General features: G+C 34.2%; 1 protein-coding gene across 1 annotated transcript; it reads right to left on the bottom strand.

Annotated features, from left to right (window-relative positions):
* Window positions 1-1,292: 1,292 nt before the first annotated feature.
* LOC114295820 (uncharacterized) lies at window positions 1,293-8,046 on the bottom strand. The gene is made up of 9 exons (XM_082896802.1): window positions 7,762-8,046; window positions 7,451-7,613; window positions 7,122-7,363; window positions 5,205-5,426; window positions 5,023-5,115; window positions 4,834-4,938; window positions 4,383-4,735; window positions 3,456-3,522; window positions 1,293-1,382 (listed from the first exon to the last, which is right to left on the bottom strand). The coding sequence occupies exons 1-9, from the start codon at window positions 8,044-8,046 to the stop codon at window positions 1,293-1,295; spliced, it is 1,620 nt and encodes a 539-aa protein (XP_082752928.1).
* Window positions 8,047-12,204: the final 4,158 nt, after the last annotated feature.

Below are 12,204 nucleotides of genomic sequence, written 5' to 3'. Positions count from 1 at the left end.
AAGTCATTGAATCCATTTTGTCCAATCCAAAGATTGGCCTTTAGTAATTCTCTATTTTATAATTTTAGTGGTTAATTATTTAAACAAGTTATTTTAAGCCTAAATACCTTTAACTAACTTAAAACTAAGTGATTTAAATAAAAAATATCATTTATTTTAGTTTCAATAAATAAGGCCATATTTTTTTAAAAAGAGGATTTTCCAAAACAAATGATTTTAGTATACCATGGCCTTAAACACTAAAATAAACAACATTTACGAAAATCAGTCAAAACTACCAATTTTGCAAAAAAAGGCATATAACTTGCATGATTGAAAAGATAGTGCACAAATTATCTACATGCTATCAAGAATAGGGAAAACTTACTCGAATGCCCACTTCAAGCATTACATGCATTCATAAACTAAACATGAACCTTATATACATCTAAACATACAAATGATAATCCTAAGTCCGGTTTTGAGGCTACTACAATGGTGCTTATGCATAAAAAAAAAAAAAAAATAACAAATAAAGACTAAAAATAACCTAAAACTACATAATGATCAAACCGAGCTTAATTTATGATTTTTTATATGTTTAAATAGTCCTAAACATGTTGTTCTAACAAAAAAAAAAAAAAACCGAAAAGTGAGCACAATGAACAGACTACATAATAGAATGATAAACTAAGACCCTAGCAATAACTAACTATTGAAAATAGGCTAGAAAAGTTACAAAAATTGATTAAAGGATAGTGTTTTGCCTTCTACTTCAAGAACGGAAGAGCACGCAAAGAAAAGATAAAAAGAAAAACAAAGGTTTTCTTGCTTGCAAGCTTCCCTCAAGCAAAGGTTCTAAATTTGGGTCTAAGTTCTTCAATCTCCAAATTATTTTTAAGCGTTTTTAGTTTTCTATTAAGGTGGGAATTTCAGAGCGAAGACAAGAAGAGTAAGAAGGGTGATATTTTGCTCTCAAAACTAACCAAAGTTGCTCCAATTTCTCACTCTTTGAAAGGGAGAGGGAGGGGCTCTTTATATAGGTAGAGGGGAAGCTTGGAGAGCACCATAGGACTTTTTATAGCGATTCTGGATTGGACCCGACCCATTTGATGTTTTGGATTCGGACTTCATTGTTATATATAGTTGTTCTTGCCTTGTTTCCTACTATTCCTCCAAGAAGTTAAGTTCATAGGCCACGTGTTATCCGGGGAAGAAGTGACTGTAGATTCATCCAAGATAAAAGTTGTACAAGATTGGGAGCAACCCAAGAATGCCTTTGATATCCATAGTTTCTTGGGGTTGGCCAAGTATTACTGTCGATTTGTGAAAGATTTCTCTGGATTAGCTTCACCATTAACTAAACTAACAAGGAAAGGAATTAAGTTTATGTGAAGTGAGACCTGTGAGAAGTTATTTCAAGAGCTTAAAGTTAAACTTACCACTACTCCAGTATTGATTATTCCGGAGAGGGGTTCGGGCTATTCGGTGTATTGTTGTGATGCATCCCGGGAAGGTTTGGGTTGTATACTGATGTAAGAGGGGAAAATAGTAGCTTATGACTCATGGCAGTTGAAAACACATAAGATGAACTATCCTACTCATGACTTAGGGTCAGCAACAGTGATCTTTGCCTTGAAGATTTGGAGACCTTATTTGTACGGTGAGAAGTTTGATGTATTTTCTGATCATAAGAGTCTGAAATATTTCTTTACACATAAAGACTTGAATATGAGGCAGGGGAGGTGGATGGAGTTTATAAAAGATTATGGCTTTGAGTTGCACTATCATCCCGGGAAGGCCAATGTTGTGGCCGATGCCTTATGTAGGAAATTCATTGGCAGTGTAACTAGTATTGCCATTCAGGAATGGGAGATATTGGATGCTATTGGTGAATTTGACTTGCATCTTAGTGAGTCTGTTGAGTCTGCAGCCTTGTTCATGGTAGTTGCACAACCTACACTTGTGAGCCAAGTGATAGAAGCGCAGAGGGTTGATCTTGAGGTAGAAACCCTCCGGGAGAAGATCTCTAGTGGGAAGGTAGAGAAAGGCTTGAACGTATATTCTGACTCAAGTGCTAGATACGTTGATCGTCTTTTCGTGCCGGAGTCTTGTTGAGAGGAAGTATCCCGAGAGTTTCACCACTCATGCTTTGTAGTGCACCTGGGAGGCACAAAAATGTATCATGACCTTAGTCACCAGCTTTGATGAAAGGGGATAAAGAGAGATGTAGCCGTGTTTGTGTCCAGGTGCCTTACGTGTCAACAAGTGAAGGTTGAGCATCAGAGGCCAGCGGGTCTGCTACAACCCTTGCTTATAACTCAGTAGAAGTAGGAGCACGTTACAATGGATTTTGTTGTGGGTCTTCCAAGGACTCAACAGGGTAATGATGCCATTTGGGTGGTAGTTAACCGATCAACCAAGTCAGCGCACTGTATACCTATGAGCACGAGTGACTCAGTAGATGTTGTTTCCAACCTTTACGTTAGGGACATTGTGAGGTTTCTTGGAGTCCTTGTAATGATTGTTTCAGATAGAGATCCGCATTTTACGGCTCGGTTATAGTAGAGCCGGTAGAATGCCTTGGGCACTAGGTTGACTTTTAGCATCGCCTATCTTCCTCAGGCTGACAGGCAGTCCAAATGTACTATTAAGATCCTTGAGGATATGCTTTGAGGTTGTGTCCTTAACTTTAAGGGGTCATGGGAAAGACACTTGCCTTAGTGGCACTACAACAAAATGGTACTTTAATGACAAAATCACTTCGTCTCCAATAGTGAAATTTTCGTCACCAAATTGATCCGTGACGAAATAATTTCGTCACCACGTTCGTCACCAATTCGTCGTCACTAAAAGTACCCGGTGACGAAAATTTATTTTGTCACCTATTATTGGCATTTGGTGACGAAATATTTCGTCACTAAATATTAAATATTTTGTCACCTATAACATCCATTTCGTCACCAAAATTAAATAAAATTTTATTTTATTTATTTTGAGTGACAAAATATTTCGTCATTAAAAATAGTGATAAAATTTTTAGTGACGAAAATATCGTCACCAAAAGATGGAAAAAAAAGACCTTTCAGTGACGAAAACTTTTTGTCAAGAAATATTTTAATTTAGTGATGAAATAGTGAATGTGTGACAAAATTATTTGTTGGGATTAGAAAGTTTTAGTGTCAATTTTTTTTCGTCACCAATAATAAATAATTTTTAAAAATTGAGGGGAGGGTTATATTTGCAATTTATATATTTTTTTCAATAAACAATACCTGTACATTTTAATAATCTATTAAATAAAATATTTAATACAAATCAATATAAAATTAACCTGTTCATTATCATAAAACAACCAAGCAAAATACATGTCTCATAGTATCAAGAAATTAATATATAACATCCAAATTATAACATCTATTTTAGTAAAATCAAAAACTACAACACAATCAAAATAACTTGTGCATTTTAATAACCTGCTGAATATAATATCCATTACAAATCATTACAAAAACCTGTTCATTTGGTAATATCAACAAAAACCTGTTCATTTTAATCTATTCAATAAAATATCAACAAAAAGATAAGATCCATCACAATATAATCATAACCCACAACAACATAGTCAAAATACATGTTTGGTAATATCAACAAAAAGTACAACTACACTGTGATGGATGTCTGGTAATATCAACAAAAAACTCTTGCTATGCAGGTTACCAAATTCGTTCATCTCCAATCTGCCATTTAAAAAAGAAAAAATAAAAAGAAAAGACAACAACAAAAGGTTAAGGTAACCATTCACTAAATATGTTAATATGCAACCTATAAGAGAAAAAATAAAAATTTCAAAGTAAATTTTAAACCAAATTTTTATCGTACTTGTTCCGTAAATTTTTACAACTTACATTAGTTCATGATATTTGTTTGAATTATTAGTTCATGAAATCCATTCATGTTATTAGTTCGACTATTTATTAATTCATGAACTTGTATAAATATCATGAAATCCATTCGAATTATACAAGTTCCTGATATTAGTTCATGATATTTCGTCGTATAATTCGACTATTTTTATCGTACATGTTCATGATATTTCTTGGCCTTTTAACGACTATTTCAAGATTTTACTCCCTAACGGCCTATGTTCAAGCCTAAATGTTTTCCAACCGAGAGCCCTATGATTGTTCTGTAAGTTTTCACAACTTATGTTGATTCCTCCCAAAGTGTTCATGATAATTTCTGATAATCTCAAGGTGTTTGTGATGTTTTTCGGGCCTTTAGATGCATACTTCACTATTTTCCCGAGACCTTGTGCCTAAATGTCAAAAGTTGTTTTTTATTCTACCCTAGTTAAAGAAGAAATGTTCTACTAAATTAACATATAAACATAATATACTAACCAAGATGCTTGTTCATCAGAATCTGAACTTTCCCCACTCTCAAAACTTCCCGTGATACCTTTCTGCGTCAAACACTCTATGATACTTTGTATCTTCTTGCTTTGTTTCTTCTCTGACTTTTGAAACCTTGCAATTTGTTCATTTTGCTGTGCTATTTGCATCTCAAGGCGTTGAACATAGTCACTATTTTCAACAGGTGCAACAATAGTCTTCATAGAAGAAGAAGGCCTCAAGCCGAGTCCTTTCACATAACCTGACCTTGGCTTAAGCACCTTAACTGACAACTCCTCTTGGCTTAAAGGGATCACACCAGTCTGCGAGAGGTGTTCGGCTTGCGTCTTTATCATGTTGTCCTGTTAATTTAAAATAAATCGAACAATTATTAGTTATTCTACCCTACAAAGCAAATAAATAATTTTATCAAAATTAATATGCATTGCCTTGTACATACATAATTAGCTTGGCTCTCCGACGAAATCCATTCATGTGTGTTCGAATTATAGTGGATGGACTTGTAAAACTTTGCCAAATCAGGAACTTCTCCATTTGCAATTATCTGATTCATTTGTTTTTGAATGTTATTTCAAATATTTAAATAACAAAGCCTACTAATCTGATAAAATAAAATAGCAGAACACACCGAGCTGTGCACCCTAACCGGGATTGATTTTGATCCACATCTATGTTTTGTTTTCATTTGCATCCTATTATTCACATTAGTTAGTGATTGTTCCTACACGATTGAAACACCAATATAAACAACAAAACTTAACATTAGTAAGAAGAAAATAAATTTTTGACAATTAACATAAAACATTATACCATGAATTCTTTACTATTCCACTTCTTGTCAATTAGAGATGTCCATTGATTAAGAGTAACACTTGTAGGTGGGTGGCTTCTCGCGTACTCCTCCCCTCTTGCATCCTTAAGTTGCTTGTATTGTTTGTGCAACCTATAGGTGAAGCTACTCAATCGCCGACCAAACTGTGTGTTTAAAGTCCTTGCTACATCACTCGGATTGCCTTGTAGATCAAACTGATCCTACAAAATCAAATCATTTTTTTTATAAGTTAAATAACCTAAATTTCAGACAAGCAGCAATGAGCCTGATTAAATAACAAAGAAAAAAAGATTGCATCAACAGATGTGTTAACAGTTGCAATTTAATTTCTAGATATGCAGGCATTATATATTATAACAGTTGCAACAGATGGGTTAACAGAGGAATATGTGGATCTCGAAGAATAAGATGATTATCTTGATAACTGAATGAGCTGTTTGTTAGTCATATAAGCTCTGAGTTGTATACTTGCTGTTGGGAGTCAGCCAGATTGTGTACGCTGCAAATTTAGTATTACTCCTGTGGAGGTTTAGGCAATGGAGTTATGATTTTGAGGGTTCACTATGATTTCGATGATTCAACATGAAAGACCCCCTATTCACAAGTTGTTCATTCGAAATTGAATGATCCTTCAACTGTCTCATATGATCTGTTTTGCCTAACAAACAACTAATGACAAAAATTCCCAATATGGGAGTTCAAACTCAACCATGTAATTTATTTTGAGGAAATCTACATAAACAAAGATGGAATTAGTTTTTTAACTGATGTTATATGGTTGGATGTTAGTAAATTAGTAAAGTTAAATAATTAAAGTAAAATGACCTCAAAAAACAACCCAAATCTTACACACACACACATATATATATATAGGATTAAACTATATAAAATATCAAGAATTTTCATGTCAACACGAACATGATGAGTCCCACCTCCCTCGTATGACCTAGAGTGCATTATTAGTTCATAGAACTAGACCATCATGGAAGCTTTGTTGAATAGATATAGATAAGTCACAAATACACACAATGGTTAGTTGATTGAAATCTTTTATAGTGCCTTAGCTGCAATTGCACATGGAGGAAATAAAGAAACATTAGTTTTGGTGAATGGGGAATCATCATCACATTAAAATAAAAATAATAAAAAATGTTAGTACCAGTGAGAATTTGGTTCCATTTTGATGAAGTCACTGAAAGATATTTAACTAAAATATAATGTACGCACAATAAATTATGTATATTATATAAGTAAACCATGTTGTTGGCCAGAAAGTATTGCATTATTAAACAAAATTGTTGCCTAAAGTAATGTTTTGATGATGAAAATTCTACGTTAGCATGTGAGTGTCCCGTAAACTATGGTGTGCCATTCATTTTCCTGCCAAACATTGCCTAATTCAATAATGTCAGTAAGCACTCAAAACATTGCCATATTGCATTTATTTTTTCAGGGTTCACTATACTTTGAGAAAACACTTCCTCTAATCAATTTGTTGGATGCTGCCACTGCTCATATGCTTAAAATTCCCAGAGAGCAATTTTCTTATTTAAAAAAAAGCTACTCAATCTTGGTAAAATGCAGCAGTCTTATCAGTTGACAGAAAATGAGGTTGCCTACTACATCACACAACTCATCAAGTGAAAAATGGCCCATCAAACATGCTAGAGTTACATGCTACATCACACAATAAAATGCCCTTACATGCTATATCAATCTTGGTAAAATGCAGCAGTTACATGCTACATCAAACATGCTACATCACACAACTCATCAAGTGAAAAATGCCCTAACAAAGAGAGTATTTCTTTCACACAATAATTACCATGTAATTTCAATTTCAATTTCAATTTCAATTTTCATCTGTCATGCCTCTTTTACTTGACAATAATTACCTCCAAGCGTTGGATCATCGGCTTCTTATCAGCATCGTGAACCTTATTCCACCTACAAATGCTCAAGTCTGGTAATTGCGTTCGAACCTCTATGCCAATCTTGGAGGCCAACTTAGAGGCTTGATCTCCCACTGGCGCACGGAAATGTTCAGGTACAGGAACCAACATCTTTCCATTTTTCTGGACAATGCGTTGGGTTTGTATGCCGCGTGTTGGACCACGACCACGTCTGTCATGTGATGCTGTAAGGACATAATGTTAATTGTGTTAATAAGTAAACAAATGCAAGTTAGACCTTAAATTAAATATAAGCAACTTTGCAAACTTACCGACACTACTAGATGCAGTCACCTCATGCACAGGTTGCACATTATGAGGTGGTAAGGGTTGGGTACCAATCTCTTGACGTGGGGGATCCATCCCTTCTTCTGGGGTGGGAGTTAATGGCCTCGAATGAGGCTGTAAACGTAACCCCGGTGGCATCTCTTGTTCCTGAAATAACATAATCGAATAGTAAAGAAGATATTTAACACAGTTAAAATATATTTTAAAAAAGATATGATGTTTAAGATATATGAAGAAGATATTTAAATAGTAAAAGATACGTTCACACACAAATATAAAATAATGTATATAATACCTTGCGATAAAAGGAACCCAATGACTCATTATCACTATCGTTCTCACTCTCTGACGGATTATACTCATCATCATCATCTACCTCAACCCTAATTTTCTTTTCCTTTGCATTTGCACATTTGGGCTGAACCACACTCATCAAAGAATTTGCAATATGCTTCACTCCAAGATTGTTCATTACCTCATAGTTCTTCTTGATTCGCTTATTTCTTTGTTTCTCATATTCTGTTAGCTTCTTAGTTCTCAAATCACCTGGTTTCAGCCATTGTCTTTTTCCTCCGACCATTTTCTACAACTATATAACATAATTCAACTTTAATTAGAAAATATAGACAATATAATTATTCACCATTAAATAAAAGAAGAAAAACATAATCCCAATGTTTCGAATTGTAATGCATATATTTTAACTCCAAATATTTCATAACAAGGAAGTTCCAATCCCTTGAATTAATATTTCACGCAAAAATTTTAAATCATATTGTAGAGTAGTGAAGGTTTCCATGGAAAAAAAATCAAGACAAGAGATCCTCTTCTTAAAAGAGGTGATGTTCCTGTATTGCATATAATTTAAATCCAATTAGGATTGATGATCATTGATGCTTAACATAATTATGTCTTGCATTAATCATATATTACACTTGATTTTCTAATTGTTATACATTATGCAATATTGCAAATTCTAAAAATATTTTTTCATAGACATCCTAACCATATTTGTATTTTTATTTATTTTTTGCTATATCAATGTATAGAATTTTATTACTTTTTAACTAAACTTGATTTTGAAATAGAATAAATATGCACTTATTTTCATTTTTTTGTTTTGAAAAACAGCTTAGATATGGTAGAGTATGCAGAGAAACCTTACAACAGTGGTAGTAATAGAACAAATACGCCATGACCATGATCATATGTTGAACGAAGAATATGGAAGCTATATTTATCCTACAAATGAGACAAAGTGTAACAAGTTGAACCTTCAAATGTTACTTAAATGTTTTATGATCAACTCCTCTGATCAGTTCATCATAGTAGCATAGCATTCATGCACGTGATTTTATTTTTTGAGTAGCAATGAAGGGACATCAATGAACTTCTTGCAACATAACTATGACTAGATTGTATTCATCATAAGTCAGATAGGAACCTTTGATGTTTTGATCATCTTCATTTTAAAACAAGTAGGGATACATTATACAGCCATCTTGTATAAGTCGATGCCATTAAACTTCAGCAAGCATTCTTATGTAAGCAAAAGTTTTGGGCATCAAGTCATTCAAATAAAATAAAAAATCTAGGAAATTAAGGCTAAGAACCAGCTATATGATTAAACAAGCAAGAAGCATTTACCAAAGGAAATTCATTATATTAAGCAAAGAACACTAAATCTAGGAACAAAAGGCTAAGGCAAAAGCACAAGGTACAAAAGATGACACTGGATATTATTGATGCAAATGATAATCAATTAAACAAATTGCACCACTTTCATTTTTTCTCATAATTTAAATACTAGAGATAGAATTCTGAAACAGGACTAATACTGTAAAGGAGTCTTGGCCCAGATGATATCAGGGACAGCATACAATACCTTTAAGAGGACAAAAATACTCTGGATGAAACTAAGAATTTTAAATGAGCACAAACACTTCGGGATAATGTATCAGTAATCTGCAACTTTCTACAAGCCAATCATTTTGGTTAACTTTTTATGGGTGAAGAAGAGAATGACTTGTGACCGCATTATGCACTCATAATAGTTCATGCTTATCTTTAGTGTGGGGAGTCTGAGCTACCCGAGTTCTAAAAGCTACATAGAATTTGATGGCTAGTGGTACATGACCTCATGGATAATGATCAGAGAAAAGATTCACAGCACACATTATTTGGAAGATGGATTTCACCTCCACGATGGCCAACTGAGGCAGCAGCCGATAACAAAGCAGTAGATGTTTGCGCATATATTAAAAAGTTCAATAATGTGGATGAAAAGGCCAACTTTGAGCAACTGCAGTGGTTAGTCATTTGAGCTGTCATTGCCAAAATTTGACAAGATCTTGACAAAGAAACTCTCCAATGATAAGCTATTTGACTTGCCAAATTATAGTTATTGGCAAACCTTGTGCCAAATAGCTAATTTGCCAAAAATAGTGAGCTATATTTGGCAAGCTTGGCAAGTGCTCTTTCTCTACCTCTCTCAAGATAAGGCACACAAAATGACAATCACTATTGGAGTTTTTGGCACGATCAATAAAACAGCGGCCAAGAACAAGGAAGTAAAGTAGAGCATGTGACAACTAAGACATTAAAACAAATTGGAAACTCGCCAACCACTACGCTCACCAATAAGAGGTAGGAAGGAGTATGTAGAAACGTCAAAGCTCCAATCAAAGATAAAGTAGTTCCTGTGCTACATAACTGTGCATATAATCCTGTACAGAGACGAGAAACAAAACCCCAGTGTAATGAAATTGCAGTTAAACAAATTCATGTGGTTAATTCAACAATGCAGTGCAGGATGGTGGCATGATGCTCATTGCTTACTTAAAGTGAGTGTTTGGGAAGTGAGTTTTTTTTGTAAGTTTTTTTTAATTGTAGGATATTATTAGAGAAAAAAAAATTTGTGCTTTGAAAGATATTGGGTTTTTTTGTGGTTAGATGTGAAGTTTGTGAAATAAAAAGTGAAATGACTATGGAATTGGATGTGATATTTTATTTGAATTGATTTTTTTTTAATTTTATAACTAATTTATCTTTTAGTGAAATAAAAAGTTTTAATTTTATGAATAGGTCAGCACCTAAGTCATTCCTCCCAGCACCTCACTTTGGTAAGAAATGGAAACTTAAACCAACCTGTCTAGAACCACCCTTAATGGGATGTGGATGGGGTGGTAAAAACTGAGCCATGGGCAGAGCAATAGACATTCTCACTGCTCTAGTTATTGAAATAAAATAGAGACCTTGAGGTCTCTGCAAAGGCAGAAACCAAACCCCCAATTCTTTACCCACTCTAGCCATAAGAGCAAAAGCATTTCACAAATCATAATCAGCACACAACCAACCCGGATCATTACTGATTACTCTACCAAGACAATGGTCAAGTATTTAGGACCCTTTCCTTTCTTCCCCATTAAGCTATAATTTCGCACTAGAAAAGAAAACATGCCACATCTTAGAATAAAGATGTTCAAGAAGCTTTTGAAAGCAACTGTCATGGCATTAAGTTATGTCTAATTTTTAGATTGCTTCTTAAAATCCAGATGTTAGTTGTGTACATTGTTGCTACAACTCTTTGTAACCTGTAGATCTTTAACCTGTAGTTAAGTTATAGCAATTCAAAAAATTTAAGAAAAACACATCGAGACTTTCCACTACAAAGACTCACAATATTTTTGTTTATATAATAGAATAAATTCATTGATATGCTTCTACGACGTAATTACTTCAATGAGATAGAATATTAACAACTGAATCAGTAATCAAATTAAACTAAACCTAGCCTCTCAATCAAGTGTGATTGCTATGTGAATCCTCCTTTTGTTATTCTGGTATGTCAAGAGCTTTTATTACTGTTTACTCGCATATTCATATTAAGATTCATATTCAAAACGGATCTAACAGGAATTTTTACATGTCGATTGTTAGTCAGATTATCTAACACAACTCTCCTAGGACTGATTGTATAAAACGATTAAACACTAAGCAAGACACATGAAGTTATCGACAACTAAATCGGTGAAACAAATAAATCACCTGGAACAGTTGACAACTTCCTATCCAAAGCCACTTTCCAGATACTGTTCACCAAACAGAGCCTTAAACGATTTTCATTCTCCAACAGAAAAACCCACCAAAACAAATTTCTTTTATCCTACTTCCCCATCAGCCAAACTGGCCAAACACAATCAAATTTTGCAAGCTGTGTATACCATAAGTTCAATATCATTACCAAATTGGCTTCAATGCCATGGCCGGAAAAATAATTGAAACCTATATATTAAAAAAAAAGATTAAAAAAAAAAAAAAAAAAAGGTACAATCACTGCCCCAAAAACGATTAAAAGAGCAAATAGATATTAGGGCTGAACCTCACATTTCTAAATTTACTTGGATCTTAAAAATGGTTCTGTTTATGCACAATGGTAAATTCATGAAAATCATTGATGAAAAGGAGAAAAGGAAACATTTCAAGCAATGAAAAGGAGAAAAGGAAACATTTCGAGTATGAACAAATGTTATGCGCTTGCGCCATTACTTACAGCAGATCAGCGATGGTGAGGAGAGGGTGACGGCGGTGAGCAGAGTGAGCCGATCGGCGATGAATCTGTGTCTGAATCGATGAGGAGAGTGAGCAGCGGCGTCGCCTCTGTGTGTGTGTGTGTGTGTGTGTGTGTGTGTGTGTGTGTGTGTGAGAAATGGGGTTGAACCGATAAATTATTGTGGGT

This window comes from Camellia sinensis, chromosome 12 (genome assembly GCF_055761805.1).
Source record: "Camellia sinensis isolate YWXY chromosome 12, ASM5576180v1, whole genome shotgun sequence".
NCBI lineage: Eukaryota > Viridiplantae > Streptophyta > Magnoliopsida > Ericales > Theaceae > Camellia > Camellia sinensis.
This window is presented reverse-complemented; position numbering and strand designations above follow the sequence as displayed.